The following is a 20,308-nucleotide window of genomic DNA, read 5'->3' as shown; positions in this document are numbered from 1 at the left end:
TGGGCTGCCGTCTATGGGGTCGTACAGACTGAAGTGACTTAGCAGCAGCAGCAGCAGAAATCTAGATAGCGTGTTTGTTTTTTTTTACTACATACTGAGTTGTATTTTATATTTATTGTACTTTTTTTGAGATCAGAAAACAGTGAAAACTCATTACAAGATGGTCTGTGGGAAGAGGTGAATATCTGTAGTCATGGAGGGATTTTCCCAGAGCAGCCCAGAAGGGTCTAGTGTCATGGCCACCCCCTGCCTCCTCCCTGCTCTGCGGCCTGCCTCTAACAGGGTGGTCTGTAGGCTTTGTCACTTTCCTACGACTAAAGTGACCCTTCTGCTCTGGACCTGCCAGGAGCCTTTCAGGAGCTGAGAGTTTGGAAAAGTGGGGAAAAGGCTACATTGGGAAAAGGCCCAGATGCCAGGCCCTGCTGGGGGCCCTTGATGCCTGGACAGGTTGGAGTCACTGAGCTTTTTAGAGCCCTGTTGTCTGCTCCGTAACAGCCGTGTCCTGTCTGTGCTGCTCGCCTTGGGCTAAGCAAAGGCGATGAGTTGACTATGGAATCTAAGAGTAACAGAAGGGAAATATAAGAATGATTATGCTGTTGCTGCTGTTTACTCGCTAAGTCGTGTCTGACTCTTTGCAGCCCCATGAACAGTAGCCTGCCAGGCTCCTCTGTCCATGGGATTTCCCAGGCGAAAATACTGGAGTGGGTTGCCATTCTCTTCTCCAGGGGATCTTCCTGATGCAGGGATTGAGCTCACATCTCCTGCTTGGCAGGCAGAGTCTTCACCACTGAGCAACCAGGGAAGCCCAAGAATGACTGTAGGTAGCATTTATTTATCGAGCGGGTGCTCTGTGCTTGGCACTATGGCAGGTATTTATATACTGTATATCTTATTTTTTTTTTGTGTGTGTGTGTGTATATCTTATTTACTGTAGTGTTCCCTCACAACTTCTCTCAGAGGTGGTTGTTATTACTAATATATTTATTTCTATCGATGATATACTCTATACAGAATTCAAAGGGCATAAAGATTTTTGCTGTGAGTCTCTAATTGAATAATTCTGGTAAATTAATAGTAGAGATAAAACAAATATGGTAAATGGTAACAGTTGTAGAATCTAAGTGGTCAGGATGGTCGTTATACTATTATACTATTCTTTCAACTTTTCTGTATGTTTGAAACTTTTTCATCCCAAATTTGGGGATAGAGAAAGTGAATTTCCCCCCATCCCCATCTCTCTTATGACATTTACCTTGCAGGAGACAAGCATTGCTACTAATTTCCTGCTTCTCCTTGGAGAGATAATGCGAATTTTATGAGTGTGTTCACACACACTTAGATTATGTCTGGTATTGCGTTGATAGACATTAGGTTTTGGAAGCTTATAAGGGTGCTGCCTAGAAAAGGCCATGCAGGTGAATTCCCACAGACCCTTTCCCGGGGGTCGGAGACCGTTTTGTTCCCCAGTTTCACCTGTAGAGGGCACTCTCTCCTCTTGACTGGCAGCAGCAAGCTGCAGCAGGTTCAGAAAGGACCTTCTCAGGGCTGCTGCCACGTGTCTCACGAAGAAGGGGTCCTCTAAAAGTATAAATACTTGTGTTCTCTGGCCTTAGCCACATTTGTTGTGGGAAGCAAAGCTCAGACTCTGAGCGCACATTTTGGTTTTGCAGCAGCAAAGGGAAAGGTTGCTCAGAAAGCCTCACCCACGTGCTTGCTGTACCACGAACTTTCACAGGATGGATAAAACTCTCCATTTCCAGGCCCGAGAAGCACTTCATAGCATCCTGGACATTTTGATGTAGATTACTTGACTAGCGTTAAAAAATTCTTTTTTGACCAAAGGAAAGCCATTGTGTTTAATATGTTGAAGTGAAGTGAAAGCCACTCAGTCGTGTCCCACTCTTTGTTGACCACATGGACTATACAGTCCATGGAATTCTCCAGGCCAGAACACTGGGGTGGGTAGCCTTTCCCTTCTCCAGGGGATCTTCATTAGACCTCCTTTATGAAACCCTGGGGTTGGAAGGTGTCTGTGAATTAATAATACGAGCCTTATTCTATGTCTGGTTGTTATGTAACTTAGGGAGACAAGATTGCATCACATTATCTCCGAATCTGTATAAAAATGAACAGTAGTATAATAGTGAGTACATAACTTAAAGTTTTTATTTATTTATAAAAATGTTCGTGTATTTGGCTGTGCTGGGTCTCGTTGTGGCGTGTGGGAACTTTTTGCCTGTGGCCTGTGGGATTGAGTTCCCTAACCAGGGACCGAACCTGGGCCCCTGCACTAGGAGCGCAGAGTCTTGCTCTGGACCACCAGGGCAGTCCCAAGAGCTTTGTCAGTTTGAGAATGTTATATAAGTGGAGTCATGCAGCATGAAATTTTGTTTTTTTCCCACTTAGCATAAAGCCCTTGAAATCCATCCAAGTTATTGCCTGTATCACTAGCTTGTTCATTTTTATTGTTGAATATAATTCCATGGTCAGGATGTACCACATGTGGTTTGTTTAATCATTCACCTATTGTAGGACATTTTTTGGTTGTTTCCAGTTTGGGACTATTGCAGAGCAAGTGGCTCTGAACAATCCTGCACAGGTTTTTGTGTGAACATAAGTTTTCATTTCGTTGGGATAGATGCCCAGGATTGCAATCGCTGGGTTGTAGGATAAGTGTATGCCTAGCTTTTTAGAAGCTGCCAAATATTTTCCAGAGTGCTGTACCATTTCACATTCCCATCCACAGTTTTCTTTTCATACAAAATGCTATTGACTAGTGTTAGCACAACGGCACGAGGCCAAAGCCACGTGAGACTCTGAGATATTTTTAATTTCTAGAGAAAATTAATATACATTAGATGGAGAAGAAAAGAGAGCTCAGGACTAATCTCTTTGTTAGTCCACAAGGCCTCATGTTTATTATCCTGGGTTTTCAGAATGATTCTTCCCTCACCATCAAGCTAACCTTTGTTGGAAAGCCGCAGCACATTGCACAGGCCACTGGGGTGTGCCCCTGACCTCTGACCCCTGCTTGTATTCTGTCCCAAGGCTCCCTAGGAAGCTTGGTCTCATTGTGGAATCTTCTACCTCCGAGAATAGTCATTCAGACACCTTTCATTTCAGGAGTCATTTCAGAACCACCTCCTCCCAGGGGCTTCTGTACTTAACCTGCTCACCAGGTCCCCAGCACTAAACAGCATGAATGTGTCTGTCCACCCTGACCCCTATCCTCCAAGCTTTAGTTAGGGTCCAGATGTCAGGTCACGCCCTTCCTCGTGTCAAGAATGCAGGCTCCAGGTCATGCTGCCCTTCCTGATGTCCTTGGACAAGTAGTAACAGCTGAACCTGAATTTGCTCCCCTGTACAGTTGAGATGATAGTTTATAACAGTACCTACTAGCAGGGCCATTTGGTTGTCCTGCAGGTAGTAACAGGGCATCTACCATGGGCTGGCTGAGGACACAGTGGTGAACAAAGATGGGCCTTGTCCTCAGGGAGCAGAACTAAAAGAGAACAAAACTACAGTGTTCAGCCCAGCCTTTGACATGTAGTTGACAAACGTTAGTTGTTTGATTATTGTAGTTAAACTCAATACTTGTATATGGATCTGAATGGAATATGAACCCAGTATTATACATCAGGTCTAGAATAGACTCGTTCATTGTAGTCAGCCATTAATTACCATTAATTGTTAGGAGGTATGCTGGTTAATTGCTGACCAAGGTCACTCCATTTTGTGCTTAACACTTAGAATTATTCTGAATTTAATATCTTATGTCAAGTTCAGTAAAAGTCTCTCACTGTAAACATATAGCTTAGAAAAAAGTGTTGTTATTCACACTTGCAAAAAAGTCCCTAACAGTGTGTTCAAAGGTTCATATATTATCAAAAGCCTCCCATAACAGTAAAGAACAATTTTATTGTTCATAAAAAGTAACACATTCTTAAATAATTAATCAGAATACAAAATTTAGCAGGGGGAAAAAACCCTTAGAGGAAATTAATTTTTTTAATTTGTAAAGATGTCCAAAAGTTGGCAAGAAAAAAAAAAAGAAGCAGCAGGAGATGACAGCTGAATGAATACTGACAGAGTATTTGACTTTGAGGCAAACTGTTCATTATGCACTTGGTTACTGAGCAAGCTGGTCACTAGGACATGGAGCTCTGGCCAGAGTACTCTGTTCGTAGGCCGGAACCAACATGATGGCCATGGGCGGGTTGGCTACTGTTGGTAGGGCTGGATGGAAGTGTCCTCTTGGATGAGTCTTAAGCTACACCTCTGCTTCCAGGAAGTGGGGAGAGGGATAGGGGGCCTCTCTGACTTCCACATGGTAAACTGGGGCCTTGTTCCCGTCACAACCACAGATCAGATCAGATCAGATCAGTCGCTCAGTTGTGTCCGACTCTTTGCGACCCCACGAATCGCAGCACACCAGGCCTCCCTGTCCATCACCAACTCCCGGAGTTCACTCAGACTCACGTCCATCGAGTCAGTGATGCCATCCAGCCATCTCATCCTCTGGCGTCCCCTTCTCCTCCTGCCTCCAATCCCTCCCAGCATCAGGGTCTTTTACAATGAATCAACTCTTGGCATGAGGTGGCCAAAGTACTGGAGTTTCAGCTTTAGCATCATTCCTTCCAAAGAAATCCCAGGGCTGATCTCCTTCAGACTGGACTGGTTGGATCTCCTTGCAGTCGAAGGGACTCTCAAGAGTCTTCTCCAACACCACAGATCAAAAGCATCAATTCTTCGGCGCTCAGCTTTCTTCACAGTCCAACTCTCACATCCATACATGACTATTGGAAAAACCATAGTCTTGACTAGATGAACCTTTGTTGGCAAAGTAATGTCTCTGCTTTTGAATATGCTATCTAGGTTGGTCATAACTTTCCTTCCAAGGAGTAAGCGTCTTTTAATTTCATGGCTGCAGTCACCATCTGTAGTGATTTTGGAGCCCAGAAAAATAAAGTCTGACACTGTTTCCACTGTTTCCCCATCTATTTCCCACGAAGTGGTGGGACTGGATGCAGTGATCTTCGTTTTCTGAATGTTGAGCTTTAAGCCAACTTTTTCACTCTTCACTTTCACTTTCATCAAGAGGCTTTTGAGTTCCTCTTCACTTTCTGCCATAAGGGTGGTGTCATCTGCATAGCTGAGATTATTGATATTTCTCCCGGCAATCTTGATTCCAGCTTGTGTTTCTTCCAGTCCAGCGTTTCTCATGATGTACTCTGCATATAAGTTAAATAAACAGGGTGACAATATACAGCCTTGACGTACTCCTTTTCCTATTTGGAACCAGTCTGTTGTTCCATGTCCAGTTCTACCTGTTGCTTCCTGACCTGCATACAGGTTTCTCAAGAGGCAGGTCAGGTGGTCTGGTATTCCCATCTCTTTCAAAATTTTCCACAGTTTATTGTGATCCACACAGTCAAAGGGTTTGGCATAGTCAATAAAGCAGAAATAGATGTTTTTCTGGAACTCTCTTGCTTTTTCATGATCCAGCAGATGTTGGCAATTTGATCTCTGGTTCCTCTGCCTTTTCTAAAACCAGCTTGAACATCAGGAAGTTCACGGTTCACATATTGCTGAAGCCTGGCTTGGAGAATTTTGAGCATTACTTTGCTAGCGTGTGAGATGAGTGCAATTGTGTGGTAGTTTGAGCATTCTTTGGCATTACCTTTCTTTGGGATTGGAATGAAAACTGACCTTTTCCAGTCCTGTGGCCACTGCTGAGTTTTCCAAATTTGCTGGCATATTGAGTGCAGCACTTTCACAGCATCATCTTTCAGGATTTGAAATAGCTCAACTGGAATTCCATCACCTCCACTAGCTTTGTTCGTAGTGATGCTTTCTAAGGCCCACTTGACTTCCCATTCCAGGATGTCTGGCTCTAGGTCAGTGATCACACCATCGTGATTATCTGGGTCATGAAGATCTTTTTTGTACAGTTCTTCTGTGTATTCTTGCCATCTCTTCTTAATATCTTCTGCTTCTGTTAGGTCCATACCATTTCTGTCCTTTATCGAGCTCATCTTTGCATGAAATGTTCCTTTGGTATCTCTGATTTTCTTGAAGAGATCCCTAGTCTTTCCCATTCTGTTGTTTTCCTCTATTTCTTTGCATTGATCGCTGAAGAAGGCTTTCTTCTCTCTTCTTGCTATTCTTTGGAACTCTGCATTCAGATGCTTATATCTTTCCTTTTCTCCTTTGCTTTTCACTTCTCTTCTTTTCACAGCTATTTGTAAGGCCTCCCCAGACAGCCATTTTGCTTTTTTGCATTTCTTTTCTATGGGAATGGTCTTGATCCCTGTCTCCTGTACGGTGTCACGAACCTCATTCCATAGCTCATCAGGCACTCTATCAGATCTAGGCCCTTAAATCTATTTCTCACTTCCACTGTATAATCACAGAGGCCCCCAAATAGTAACCAAAAGATGTTCATTATGGTAAATGAATAGACAGAGTAAGGTAACATTGACTCCAATCACTGTTCCTCAGCCATCCAGCAATGTGACTTTGCAAAAGTACTCTAAGCTCTCCTCAGCCTGAATTTACTCATGCATAAAATGTCAGTGGACTTAGATTGTCGCTGCCATCCCTGTAAGCCCAAGATTTCCTGAGATTTCACTGCTGTCGGGACTCCTCCCATGCTCTGACCTTTCCAGAAGGCTGGAGGCTAGAATGGAGATAAGGAGTACCATTTTTTTTTTTTTTTTGAGGCGTTTGAAGACAGGCATGACTTTGCTATAGCAAAGGTTAATGTTCCGTGTCTCTAAGATCCATTTCCCTAGGCTCTCAGAATGTAAATGTTAAAGCGATGAAAACAGCGAAATCTAGCTCTGGTTCATTTGAATCAGGGCTCCTCACCCCTCATGGTGCAGTCCTGGAACAGAAGGCCTCCTCTGTGGCCTGCAGCTTCATAAACTTGGGTTTAGGTTGTCAGCACTGATTTAAACAGATTTGGTAGTTCAGTTTGCTTCTGGGAAAGAACTGACATTCACAGTGGGGTTTGGGGGCTAACAGTGAAACCTGAGCTGGCTTCTTCCCTCCCTGGAGGGGCAGAGTGAGTCAGATGTTTGCACAGAAGGCTGTGGTGTCAAATCCTCAAATTCACAGGCCTTATGCTTTCTCCACTTCAAACCAGAAAGGTGTTGCAACACGGTTTTAATTGCTAAACCCTAGCTGCAAACCCAAATCTTGGGATTTATTAAGAGTTGGGTGTGAAAGGCTATGAATACTGGCTGTTTTCTGCCAGGTGTGTTTCTTTGTTCCTCCTTCACTCATTTGCTTCTGTGTTTGTGCCTAAAATCCCGGATCAAAGGGCTGCTGTCCTCCAGGCGCTAGGCCTGTAGTGGTGGCTACTTTTTGCCTTCATTTCGCTTCCTTGCTGGAATCTGTAGACCTTGTATTCATTCACCTCAGTCTGTTGAGAACAAGCAACTCTTGAAATCTTCTTGCCATAGCTGGTATGCATCTCAGCCCGCAACTCAGGTGGGCAAGAAATAAGGCTTGCTTTCCTAGAACTGCACTCTGAGTGCAGGTCTCTGTCCTGCTAAGCTGGTGTAAAGCCTCTAACAGCAGTCTGTCCCGGGCACATCCACTGTCTCCTCGGCAGTACATACATACTGAGTGTCTCTCGGTCCTGGGGTTTAACCAAGGGGGAGAGGGAGAACTCTGGCTCTGGGTCATTAGTCACATGGTTGTCATTCGTCACAGGACTTGTTGGCTTCGCCCATGTTGACTTAAAAATATGAGTAGTCACGATCTGAAAGTTGAGAGTTATGTTTTATTCAGTAGGAATTTTTAGGACTTCAAGCCTGGGAGACAGCATGTCAGATAACCCAGAGGGCACTGGCTGGGAAGGGTGGGGCTGTTGGATTATATGGAAATTTGCAACAAAGGGCAGGTAGTCTAAATATCAAAAATATTTTTGTGAATTAAAGAAAACCAGATATCTCAAATTAAGGAATTTAGTGCTTCTCTGTGTATGGGAAGATGCAAGTGTCTGGGCTCACTGAAATCATCCCTTTCAGCTGCACCTCAGCTATCTGGGGCCAGTATCCTGTGGTTTTCCTCAGTGTTCACCACAGAGAGTGGCTGCTGGATTGCAGGTATCCTTCTCCTTCCTGGTTGCTCTTAGGGCTCAGAAATTCACAATTGGAGGGCCTAAATTGCAGATGACTGTGACATCCTTGTTTATGGATATGACAAGAAATACTCCATTTCTCACCTGTGTGGCCCCTTTGGCTCCAGGGTTCTCTGCTGCTTTCCTGACATTTTGGGGCCCCAGGAATATTTGAGGTTGTCCTTCAGGCTCTTTGCACCACCTTTCATAGGCTTGCAGACTCCAGGCAGCATTCCCAGAATCATTTCCCTTTTCAGGTAAGAGGAAGGAAGAAAGGAAAACACAGGAAGAACTGATGGTATGGATTAACAGTCTTGGCATAATCCAGGCTGGTAGTCAGTTCACCCTTTACTCCAGCTCTGTGTTTCTACATGGGAGATTATAGGCATCTACTTTTTAAAAAGGGATAATTAAATGTTAAAAAGTAGTCTCCTTTTAACATCCATTGAATACATTCTGAACCCTGGCATTATCCAATTTAATCAGCACACCTGCCTTTTGAACTAAGAACTATGGTTATATCCATTTTTTACAGATCTGCACACTGAGGTTCAGGAAGATAAGAAACTTGCCAAAGGTCACACAGTCAGTAGTGAGAGAGTTGGGATTTGAATTTCAGTCATCTGGACTCTAAAATCCAAATCCTTATTTGTAGGCAGTGCTCAACTACATCCTAAATGCTCAGCAGTAATGCCAGACCTGTAAGCCTAGGGTGGAGTTTAAAAACTTCTGTTTCTATGAAATTTGTAGTATAGTTTAGCCCTTCTCTCAGTGGGCTGTAAAACAGCACCCAGCAGTTACTCCAGCAGCCAGGCCCATGTTATGAGCTCCATAAATGCTTGTTACCTGATTGATTATGCATCTCACAAGCAATTTTGCACTTGAAATACTTTTGTGACTGGTTCAGAAGTGGCCAAAAAAGTGAGAAGTTGCTGGCGGCATTGTGTTCCCTAAAAAAAGTAAGAAATACCCTTCTAGATCTGTTAATTTTTTTCTTTTTTTTTTAGCCTGTTGAGGTTCCTTCAATTCTTCTTTCATTTGGATTTCCTAGTCCTGCCAGACTCACTCAGAATGGGATGCCCTGCAGGGTTTTGGCAAGACAGTAAGAACTGGCCTTTATATCCTGGCTCGGACACTTGCTGTTTGTGTGATCTGGGCTCATCATACACCTGTCTGAGTCTCCACAAAATTTCTATAAAACAGGGGCAATAATAATAACCTATGTCAAGGATATTATGAGTGTACATAATAGTTACTCGATTCCTAGTTCTTATCTTTATTAATTAAACCTGTCAATTTAGACATTAAGGTCCTTCTGAAAACTCTTTACAAATGCCATGCGTGAGAAAAAAGAAGAAGAATGTCATGGATGGATAGATTAAGGAATTCACGTTAACCAATACAGCTTAAAGATGACATGCCAAAAGGATGTTTTCAGCTGCAAGGAAGAGAAAATGCCGACCCAGACTGGCATAAATAGTAAGAAAATACGTCATCCAAAGGTGTGGCTGTTGAATCAGTGGCTCACTGGTGTTGGTAAGGACCCAGGTTTCCCTGCTCTCTCTCATCCTTCTCTAGAGTAGGCTGTGTCTACTGGTGGTCACAGGTTAACTGGAGCAGCAGGTAAAGGCATCCTACCTGGATACAGCAATATCCAGAGGTAGAGCAGGGGGCTTTTATTCCAGTTTCTTCTTCTTAGGAGGGCTTCTCTGATAGCTCATTTGGTAAAGAATCTGCCTGCAATGCAGGAGACCCCAGTTGGATCCCTGGGTTGGGAAGATCTGCTAGAGAAGGGATAGGCTACCCACTCCAGTATTCTTGGGCTTCCCTTGTGGCTCAGCTGGTAAAGAATCCGTCTGCAATAGGGGAGACCTGCGTTTGATCCCTGGGTTGGGAGGATACCCTGGAGAAGGGAAAGGCTCCCCACTCCCATATTCTGGCCTGGAGAATTCCATGGACTGTATGGTCCATGGGTTGCGAACAGTGGACATGACTTTCACTCACTCACTCACTTTTTGGAAACCAGGAAACCTTTCCCACAGTCATCCCATCAAATATACTTTACATTGCAGTTGGCAGAACTGAATTACATGCTAGAGTCTAATGAGACCCCTAAGGTGGAATTAAACCAGTTAGGATTTTAACTCTGAGCTGGGGATAAGTCATGTTAGGGAGGATGACTCCTTGAATGAAACGCAGGTTCCATTAGCAAAGGAAAATGGGCGGGGGGGGAATTGTTTTGATCACCTCCTCTTCTCCCCATTAGTGGGAGGTATTCCTACCCTATGGTTGCGGGGATGGCCAGACACACGACCCTTGCGCTGGGCAGATGAGACTGACAGCAGTTGTTAGTCCCTGGTTCTCTCAGCCTTGGGAGGAGGACGCCACACACCCACGCAGGACCACATGAGAATACACTTGGGGACCAAGAATGCGTCGTCACAAGAGGCGAGGTGCCACTTAGCTGCTGCAGGAGGATCTGATTGGCTTTTTGGAATAATTCCATGGGCTGGCAGGAACTGAAGCCCACTGCTCAGGGTTAAGCAGGAACTGTGCCTGATGCCCTCAACAAGAAGGGTTATATGGCTAGGGGACCTTATGGGTGCAGAAAAATGGATAAGGAGACTTGTGGTTAGGCCATTTAAGGTCCTCCCAATTTTATCAGATGTCAAGGCAGCACATAATACAGAGCTTTAATTTTAGGACTTAACAACACAGGTATGGATGTGGAATATCTTACATGTGGCAGATGACCATCCATCTGAGCAGCCATCCTTTCCTGCCTTTGTCATCCATCCAGCTGTCCAGTATCCATCTGTCCATGCAGCCATCCTGCCGGCCTCTATATCTTCCACAATGGATTGACACTATGACTGCTTCTCTGGTTAGTTTCCATGGCGTCCAGTGCATAGTTGTTTGAGAGTAGTCAACATTTGGATCAGCCCTTCTAGTCCTGTTGCTAACTCTTCACCTTTCTCAACTCTGCATTTGCCAGTAGAATCAACTCTTTTGACCCTGGAATATGTTTGTTTTCTGCTCTAATTCTGCTTTTGCTATAACCATCCTCCTTTCTTTTAAACTACTGTCCAAATTTCCCCTCCCTTGAGCCAACCCCCTCATCACCAAACACACTTTCTCTCCCTTCCCTGAATTCTGGTTCTTTCTCGTGTCAGCCCAGAACTGGCTGGGCAACTGCTTTGTGAGAATGCATAACCACACACTCCTGTTGTCACTGCATTTACCATCAGAATGAAAATGAAAGTGTTAGTCGCTCAGCCGTGTCCAATTATTTGTGACCCCATGGACTGTAGCCTCCCAGGCTCCTCTGTCCATGGAATTCTCCAGGCATGAATGCTGGAGTGGGTTGCCCATTCCCTTCTCCAGGGGATTTTCCAAACTCAGGAATCAAACCCACGTCTCCTGAATTGCAGACAGATTCTATACTGCCTGAGCCACCAGGAAAGCCCATTTACCATCAAAGTCCAGTAAAAAATATTTATGATGTAGATACAAAAGTGGTGTGACTAAAATCTCTAAGTGAGCATTTATCTAGCATCTGGCATGTAGAAGGCACTCAATAAAAAAGTGTAGAAATGGTCAATAAAACACCTGAATAGCCCTAAAATTTTAAACATTATTTTTAAAAGCCTGCATATTGATTGATCTGTAGAGAATTTCAGAGCTCAGAGAAATGATTTCTCTCAATCTAGGTCACTATTTGACTGGCTTCAACATTTGCTGCACACACCCTTAAAATTTTCACGTTATCTATGGACTATCTATGTTATTATCAACATGTTTTTTTAAAATTGATTCATTTTAAAACCTATTCTAGCTCAAAGCAACAGTATCTGTGATACTGAGGGCTTTATGTCGTAGTTATTTTCCGGTATCTTAGAAAAAAACACAATTCAGGTATCAACTAATTGTCTAGGTGACACCTGAACGTCTTTCATGCGCCACAGTTAGGAAACTGTAATCTTGCTATATTCATATTTATTCTTTTATGATAAAAAGCCAGTCAGACACAAACATACCATTGGATGTTGGCTTCTGTATGCTTCTCTATGAACATTTTATTAGAGGCAAGAGACAGCGCATCAGTGGTTGCCTGGGGCTAGAGATGGAAGTGAGGTTGGCCTTGAACAGGCACCAGAGGACTTTCTGGGGGTGATGGAAGTATTCTAACAGTGGGTGGTGGTGATGTTGTACACTATATACGCTCAGTCATGTCTAACTCTCTGTGACGCCGTGGACTGTAGCCCACCAGGCTCCTCTGTCCATGGGACTCTCCAGGCAAGAATACTGGAGTGGGTTGCCGTTTCGTCCTCCAGAAGATCTGCCTGACCCAGGGGTCGAATCCACGTCTCCTGTGTCTCCTGCGTTGGCAGGCACATTCTTTACCTAAACTAGCGCCACCTGGGAAGCCCCCCGCACACTGTATGAATTTAGAAGAATTCATCAAACTGTGTATTTTAAATGGATACATTGAGTGGTTTGTAAATTGTATCTCAAAGAAGAGGAAGGAGGAGGAGAAGTAAGAAAAATGGTGTATGAGGGAATTTCTGGCGTCCTGGTGGTAGCCTGTTTCTTGATCTGGGTGTTGGTTACAAGGTGTGTTCACTTGGTGAAAAATTCATCAAACCATTCATTTATGTTTTATGCACATTTGATATATGAATGTTATATCTCAGTGACAAAATTTACTAAAAACAAACAAAATCAGCCAAGGTTGGGGAGGGGGACACAATTCCTCTCCAAATGATAAAAATTTATTACTTTCCTATGTATTATTTTGTATAATCACATTACCCTGCCAATTTAGTCTCGTGACATTACAGGATCAGGTTTGGTCTATCTTTATAACAGAAAGGGTTATAAGAAGATAAAATTTAGCTTGTTACACAAATGCTATAAGAATGTCAGTGGAAGCCATTGTTTCTTAATTATCCACTGCTGTTATCAAGATGGACAATATTCAACTTGCAACCAAAATAAATAGATGTCTTAAGAGACCTTGGTGGAACAATCACATCACCAAGTCTCAAAAAGTAACCCCCTCTCTTAGCCCAGTTCTCCTGCTGCCTGCCAGAGTTTCGATTCTATATTTATCTTTCCAGATCAGCAGTAGAGCAATTAGTTATTAGAATAAGAGCTACCAATTTATTGTGTGCCGACTTTATGCCAGGCTCTGCATTAGCAGAGTTTTTCATACTCTAATTGCCTCACTTCACTGTCATAACAACCCTGCCCCAGAGTTGCTTTATTCGACTTTATGATGGAAGAAACTGTGGCTGAGGGTCCAGACCCATACTGCTGGTGACAGGGCCAAGTGAGTCAGCTGGAGCCCCACCCTGCGTGCTCCGCTCTGTCTCGGAACCTGACGTCAGGCACAGGAAATCAGTGACACGTGTAGAATTCTGAATCCTGAAGCATGGCTCTTTACACGGTTACTATAGTTACTTCTCTACATGATGCTCTCTTTTTTTTTTTTTTTGGCCAGGATAACAATGGATCCAGTATTAGCCAGTGAGGTTTGAACCCCCACCATCATCATGAAACTCAAGGACATTTCAGTAGGTTTAAAATAATGTTCCTGCCTTTTAAATAGACCTTATATTTCAGAAGCCCCTGGGACATGAACAGATCCTTTTCTGTGGCAGCTTTACTAATATTGTTATTTGCTCCTTGTGTAAAACATAGGGGCTTTCGAAAGGTAATACAGCTATAGTTCAGGCAGAGTCCCACAGGACTCCTTGATAAAAGCAATGCATTTGGGTGTTGGGGGCGGGGTACACAGGTGTTCCCATAGTACATGAGGTTAGGGGGAGAGCATCCAGGCAGGAGGGCATGTGGAAAGAGAGGCCTTGGATGTGTTAAGAAGAAGAGACTCAGCCTGAGAGGGACTGGACAGAGAGCGGTGTGCTCTGCTAAGTGAATAAGGCTCTTGCTAAACTAGGACTCCCATGCCGAGGAAATGGTTTGGATTAGCAACAGGCAGGAGGGCAGCAGAGGCCTGAAATGTGTTACTGACAAGCATTTAGAGCACTGAGCTGTCAGGGAGGGTGAGAACTCAGAATCGGGAGTTGTCTTGCCTCCTGCGTGCCAGCTGGCCATGCCATGGTCAGGCAGTTTTCTTCCCTTTTGGCACAGAAGGACTCTCAAGGCCCGTGAACTTCTCACATGTGGCCCACTAAAACACTCGGGGGACTAAAGACAGAAGCTGACCTCCTGATCCCTTTAATTACAGAGTCAGAATGGTGAAGAGGCTGGTGACATCCAAGGACGACCACAGGGCCTCTCTCTCAACACTGGTGAGAACCAGATTCCTTCCCCTGGTTCTGTAGCTCCAAGCTGAGTTTTGGAAGCCGATTAAAGAGAAGATTAGACGTAATAGGTAATTAGAAACCTTATAAAAAGGAAAAACGCTCTTGTCAAATTTACCAAAGTGTCTCCATGGCTGGAAGTGGGGGAGGCGTTGGAAACCTTGCTGGCTGCAAGAAGGTGGCTCAGGGGCTGGGGCAAGCGTGCGGAGGAACTGGAGCCAGGCCCCAGGGTGGAGCCAGGAGACTGTTTAGAAATGGATTTCCCAGTCAGGGCAGCCAGTGAGCAAAAGGCTAAGGAAGCCTTTACCAGTCCCAGGAGAAGCTGAGACAGTGAAACCAGTGGCCCAAGGACTGAGGGGGAGAAAGGGAGAGACGCACACACAGAAGAGACAAGACCGAGCACCGAGAAAGGCAGAGTGGAGTGGGTTTTTCCACAGGCCATCCCCTCGGCTGTTCAGCAAACCTCAGGAGGGGTAGTTGGGAGGAGTTCAGCCAAATCTTGAAAAGTGAAGCATAAAAGTCGATCAGTCCTGTGACTCCTTGCGACCCCATGGACTGTAGCCCACCAGGCTCCTCCCATCCACAGAATTCTCTAGGCAAGAATACTGGAGTGGGTTGCCATTCCCTTCTTCAGGGGATCTTCCCAACCCAGGGATCGAACCCGGGGCTCCCACATTACAGGCAGGTTCTTTACCATCTGAACCACCAGGGAAGCCCTCAGCCAAGTCTTGGGTCCAGATAATTCACACAGCTGCTTTAGGGTCCCTTACCTCCTGAGGTCCTGAAAGAATGTCTCCATCCTGGGAGGGGTTGTGAGGAGGGTAATTGAATCACCCCAAGTGGCCTAATGTAGGTTTAGCCCCCAGATGACTTGCTTGGACTCTCCAAGCAGTTGGTCAGCATCCCCTAACTTTTGGGGGGCACCTTCCAACCCAGGGGATTTTCTCAGCCTCTCTTGGATCTTTGAGACATACACTCCCTCTCTGGTTCCCACAGGACCCCCATTTGAACGCTCCGCAGTCTGTTTGGGGGAACCTCCTGAAGGCGCACAGACTTTCTTTTTGCATATGCCTGGCCCACCCATCCTAGGGCCCCAGGAGGCTGCGGGGACTCTGGTGCCACAGTTGAGGTAAGGTGGCAGGGGTGCTCCCCGCTGTGGTAATCATCCAAGAGATTCATGCTGCTCTGGGGGCCACATTTCATTTGCTGGTTCCATTTCCCATCTTGTTCGAGCTTTTCTCTTTGGTGCTTTTTCATTTCTCCACTCAGTAAACCTCACCACCCAGGCTTGTGGCTGGGGCTGTCCCAGGTGAAGCCAGACTCCCTGAATGAAGGCTGAGACATGGCCTGCTCTGTCAGCAAAGTCACATTCCACTGGGTATCTGATAGTCATAAACAGACTGAGTGTTTATGCTCAGTGGGGACAAGCAGAGGGGATGGTCTTGGAGCCCAGGAATGGGGAGGGGGTGAGGCAAGGGAGGTCTCCCAAAGGAAGGGGGAGCCCGTGCTCATTCCTGCTAGAGTTCCCAGATAAAATACAGGACCACTTGTTATTTAGTGCAATATTTGTGACATACTTAAACAATTATTCGTTGTTTATCTGAAATTCAGATTTAACTGAGCATCCTGTGTTTTCCTTTGATAAACCTGGCAGCCCTGGTTTCTGATGAATTATACAAGAGTTAGCTGAGTAAACAGAGCGACTGGAGGGAGGGGCACCCCTGTGGCGGGAACAGCATGTGCACAGACGCGGTGGTGACTGTGCTTCACTTAAGGAACTAAACATCGTCCAGGGGCAGAGAGGCATGGGGTTTGGGTTGGGGGGAAGGGAGGGCGTGGAGGGAATGCACTGAACTGTCACATGGGTGTCGAGCAGGTGCTCAGCGCCAGGCATGTGGCGAAGACCTCGGGTGCTGTTGTGAACCAAATGGACAAAACAGCTCCTGCTCTCAGGGAGCTCACGGTTCAGCTGAGAAGCAGTGAGGTGGACAGGAAAGGACTGACGCTGTGGAAGTTACTGCTGGGGGACGTCAGCTGGGCTGGGAGGTCAGGGAAGGTCTCTTTGGGGAGATGACAACGTGCTGAAGGAGGAGGAGATGGGCTTGCCCCGGGGGCTGGGGGAAGAGTGTTTTAGGTAAGGGAACAGCATGATGGCAGCCCTGAAGTGAAAATGTTTGCTGTGGATTCCCGATACCAGAGGGGCCGGGAAGGTGAAGAGCGTGAAGAGGTGCCTCGGGGAGAGGCTGGGCCAGTGGGCAGGGGCCGGATCACACGGGAGGGAGGGGATGGGGACTGGCTCCCCAAGGCAGTGGGAGCCAGGGACAGTGAAGTTGAAAGGAGACAGGGTGACACAGCCAGCCCTGTGTTCTTGAAGGTGACTCACGCTGGAGAGAGGAGGACAGAGGGATAGCGTGGGGGCAGAGAGCGCAAGGGAGGCCTGGGTGGGGCTACGGCAGATGCCCAGGATGGACAGTTGGGTGGCTCGGCCCCGCGCAGTGGTAGTGGAGACAGAAAGAAAGGGAAGGCGAGATGGATCCCAGCTGCACTGAGGAGGAAGACTTGGCAGGGCTGGGTGATCTGGTGCTGGGAAGTGAGTGGGTGGGAGAAGCAGGCGTGACTCAAAGCTGCTGGTTTGGACAGATGGGAGGACGGTGGCGCCACTTGCCCAGCTGAGCTGGGGACTTGGGAGGTTTGGGGGTGGTGAGGCGAGAGAATTCAGGTTTGTACATGTCGAAGGTGAGAGAGCCGGTGGTGGACTGCGGAAGGGGAGCCAGGCAAAGCGGTGTTCAAACCTCTTTTCTCGGACTTGGCCGTGTGGCCTTCATCACCAACTTGACCTCTCCTTGCCTTCGTTTTCTCATCTGCATTCATGGGATGAGGTGGGTCGTCCTGCTGGTTGTGAGGGTGCAGCGGCCTCCAGGATTACCTCAAATGATGCTGTCTCCCGGTATTCGCTCCCATGCTGCAATAGTATTGGTCTGTGAGACCAAGAGACTGTGGGTGTGTCACTCAAGGCTAGGCTATAAAAGATGCAGGACTTTCCTGGTGCTCGAGTGGCTAAGACTCTGCGCTCCCAATGCAGGGAGCTGGGGTTCCAACCCTGGTCAGGGAACTAGATCCCACATGAAAATTACATGAGTTAGCTAGAAGCACATGTCTGTGCCCCAGCCAACAGCAGTCCTGACATCCAGACTGCAAGATCTTCTACCTACCTAATCCGCTTTCAAATTCTTGACCTTCAGAAACTGTAAGATAAAAAAGCATTTGTTGGGAATTCCCTGGCAGTCCAGTGGTTAGGACTTGGCACTTTCACTGCCCTGGCCTGGGTTCAGACCCTGGTCTGGAAACTAAGAGTCCACAGGCTGAGTGGTGTAACCAAAAAAAAAAAAAAAAGGAAAGTTTGTTGTTTTAAGCCCTTAAATTAAATTTTGGGACAATTTATCACGCAGCCACCCTGAAAATTCATTGGAAGGAATGAAGCTGAAGCTCCAATACTTTGGCCACCTGATGCGAAAAGCCGACTCATTGGAAAGGACCTTTGCTGGGAAAGATTGAAGGCAAGAGGAGAAGGGGATGACAGAATGAGATAGTTGGATGGCATTGCTGAATCAACAGACATGAGTTTGAGCAGACTCCAGGACATAGTGAAGGACAGGGAAGCCTAGCATGCTGCTGTTCATGGGGTCGCAGAGTCAGACACGACTGAGGAACTGAACAGTAAGAAGTAGATAACTGATACAGAGGATAAAAGCATTTAGCATAGGTCCTTGGCACATAGCAGGGGCTTTGGCATACACAGCATTTATTGGTCTGGAGTTCAGGAGAGAGGCCTGGGCTGGAGGTATGGGTTTGGGAGGGCTTTGGCTTTAGAGACAATAATGGCATTCATGGAGGTATCTGAGTTAGTCCACAGGGAGGGTAGATGGAGAAGAGGGTACAGCCTCAGCCAGACACCGGGGCATAGGAGTGGGTAAACCGAGAGGAGGAGCATCTTCATGAGTCTGAGACGGAGGAGGAAACTAGAACAGGGCTGGGGAAGAGGTTGTCCCCAGGAGAGTGTGGTCAGTGATGTCACTTCAGGGAGATCTGAAGGGTATCTTTCAGATTCAGCAACAAAGAGATTCCTGGTGGCCCCACAAGAGCTCTGCAGGTGGAGAAGTGGGCCCTGAGATCAGGTTGAATGCTGTGAGTCAGGATATAAGGGTAAACTCTCTACCCCCAGGCCCCAAATCAGGATGACCTATAGGAGAATCCTCTGGAAAACCCAAACAACAGAAAAATCTCAGTCTTACAGAGCCTGCTCTAATGAGTAGACACCCACTCCTTAATTTATTTTATGAGGCTCATGTCACTTTGATAATGAAACCAGACAGAGAGAGAGTATGATAGGAAAAATCGTAGGCATATCTTGTTCATAGCAATGGATACAAAAACTCCAAATAAAATATTAGCAAATGAAATCCAGTACTATACGAAGAAGAAAAAAAGCACACATCATCAAGGTGTGTTTATTCCAGGAATGCAGGGATGGTTTAGTACAGTAAAAGCCATGATTGTAATTAACTACATTGGGGGGGAAATCTCACATTTGATAAAATTCACCAGGGCTTCCCTGGTGGCTCAGATGGTAAAGAATCTGCCTACAGTACGGGAGACCCAGGTTCAATCCCTAGGTCAGAAAGATACAACACCCATTCATAATAAAGCAGAATAGTACTCCCTTATTCTGATAAAGGGAATCCACCAAAAATCTGCAACAAACACCATATTTAATGGTGCCATATTAGAAACAGTCAAGAACAAGATAGAAATGGCCACTATCATCATTATTCAAATTTGTGCTGGAGGTTTTAGTGCAGTAAAATAAGGAAAAGAAAATAAAGACTGGACAAGAAGATTCCAAATGTTATTACTTGCAGACTCTATAACTGCTTACATAGAAAATTCAAGAGCGCATATAAACTTATTAGAACTCAATTAGAACTAAAAGAGTTGCTGAATATAAAATTACAGATAATGAACCACATTTCAGTAACTATCAATATGTTATAAAATGTAAATTTGATAAGTTACAATAGCAATAAAACTTCTAGATATGTAGGAATTGTAGTGACACAACCACTGAAAAATTAATTCCTCTGAGTTTTTAGATGAGGAAATAGACGTCCTGAGAGGGGAAATGAGTCCTTCAGGGATACCAGTAAGAAAAGGGCAGTTTTGGATTTTCATTGGCACCAAATCCTGGAGGTCTGAGTGTTGGGTAATGTCAGAATTATCTTTCTTAAAAAATAAAACTTTTTTTTCTAATTATAAATTCAGCATCCACGCACTCTAGAAAAGATAGAAAATTCAGAAGAACATTTGAAAGTAATGTCACTAATATTCCCATCCTACTGCCTAGACTATGATCAATGATTTGATATATTTCCTTCAAAATGTTTGTCTATGGATATTTACATTTTTGAAAATAAAATCAGGATTGTACCATATATACCATTGCGTGCACTGCTTATTTTTACACACATTCCCCTGTATCCTCACCTGGTCTTTTTGAATATAATGGTGCACTCAGGTATATTAATGAAGCGTATGCCATTTATGGAACCTATTCAGCCAGCCAGGCTCCTCTGTCTGTGGGATTCTCCAGGCAAGAATACTGGAGAGGGTTGCCATTTCTTTCTCCAGGGGGTATTCCTGACCCAGGGATGGAACCCGCGTCTCCTGCTTGGCAGTCAGATTCTTTACCACTGAGCCACCTGGGAAGCCCACTGAGTTTTTCAGAGAAAACCAAATATCATATAACTGCGATGATCGTGCAGATAAACACCAGAGGCAGTCACATACTCGAAATGGT

The 20,308-nt window shown here is 45.3% G+C and overlaps 1 protein-coding gene across 6 annotated transcripts in view; it reads left to right on the top strand.

The window, feature by feature from the left end:
* KCTD6 (potassium channel tetramerization domain containing 6) overlaps window positions 1-20,308 on the top strand; it is a 47,983-nt gene that overhangs the window by 15,445 nt on the left and 12,230 nt on the right. For 2 of the 6 annotated variants that reach the window (XM_061397427.1, XM_061397426.1), the window contains exons 2-4: window positions 13,632-13,704; window positions 14,379-14,442; window positions 15,451-15,583. In XM_061397427.1, the coding sequence (XP_061253411.1) occupies window positions 13,684-13,704; window positions 14,379-14,442; window positions 15,451-15,583 (218 nt within the window). In that variant the 5' untranslated portion in view covers window positions 13,632-13,683. Of the gene's footprint in view, window positions 1-13,631; window positions 13,705-14,378; window positions 14,526-15,450; window positions 15,584-20,308 lie in introns of those variants that run through there. The other 4 variants (XM_061397425.1, XM_061397432.1, XM_061397431.1 and 1 more) reach the window with 3 other exon arrangements.

This window comes from Bos javanicus, chromosome 22, assembly GCF_032452875.1.
Source record: "Bos javanicus breed banteng chromosome 22, ARS-OSU_banteng_1.0, whole genome shotgun sequence".
NCBI lineage: Eukaryota > Metazoa > Chordata > Mammalia > Artiodactyla > Bovidae > Bos > Bos javanicus.
The sequence above is the reverse complement of the archived record's forward strand: the minus strand, read 5'-3'. Positions and strand labels throughout refer to the sequence as shown.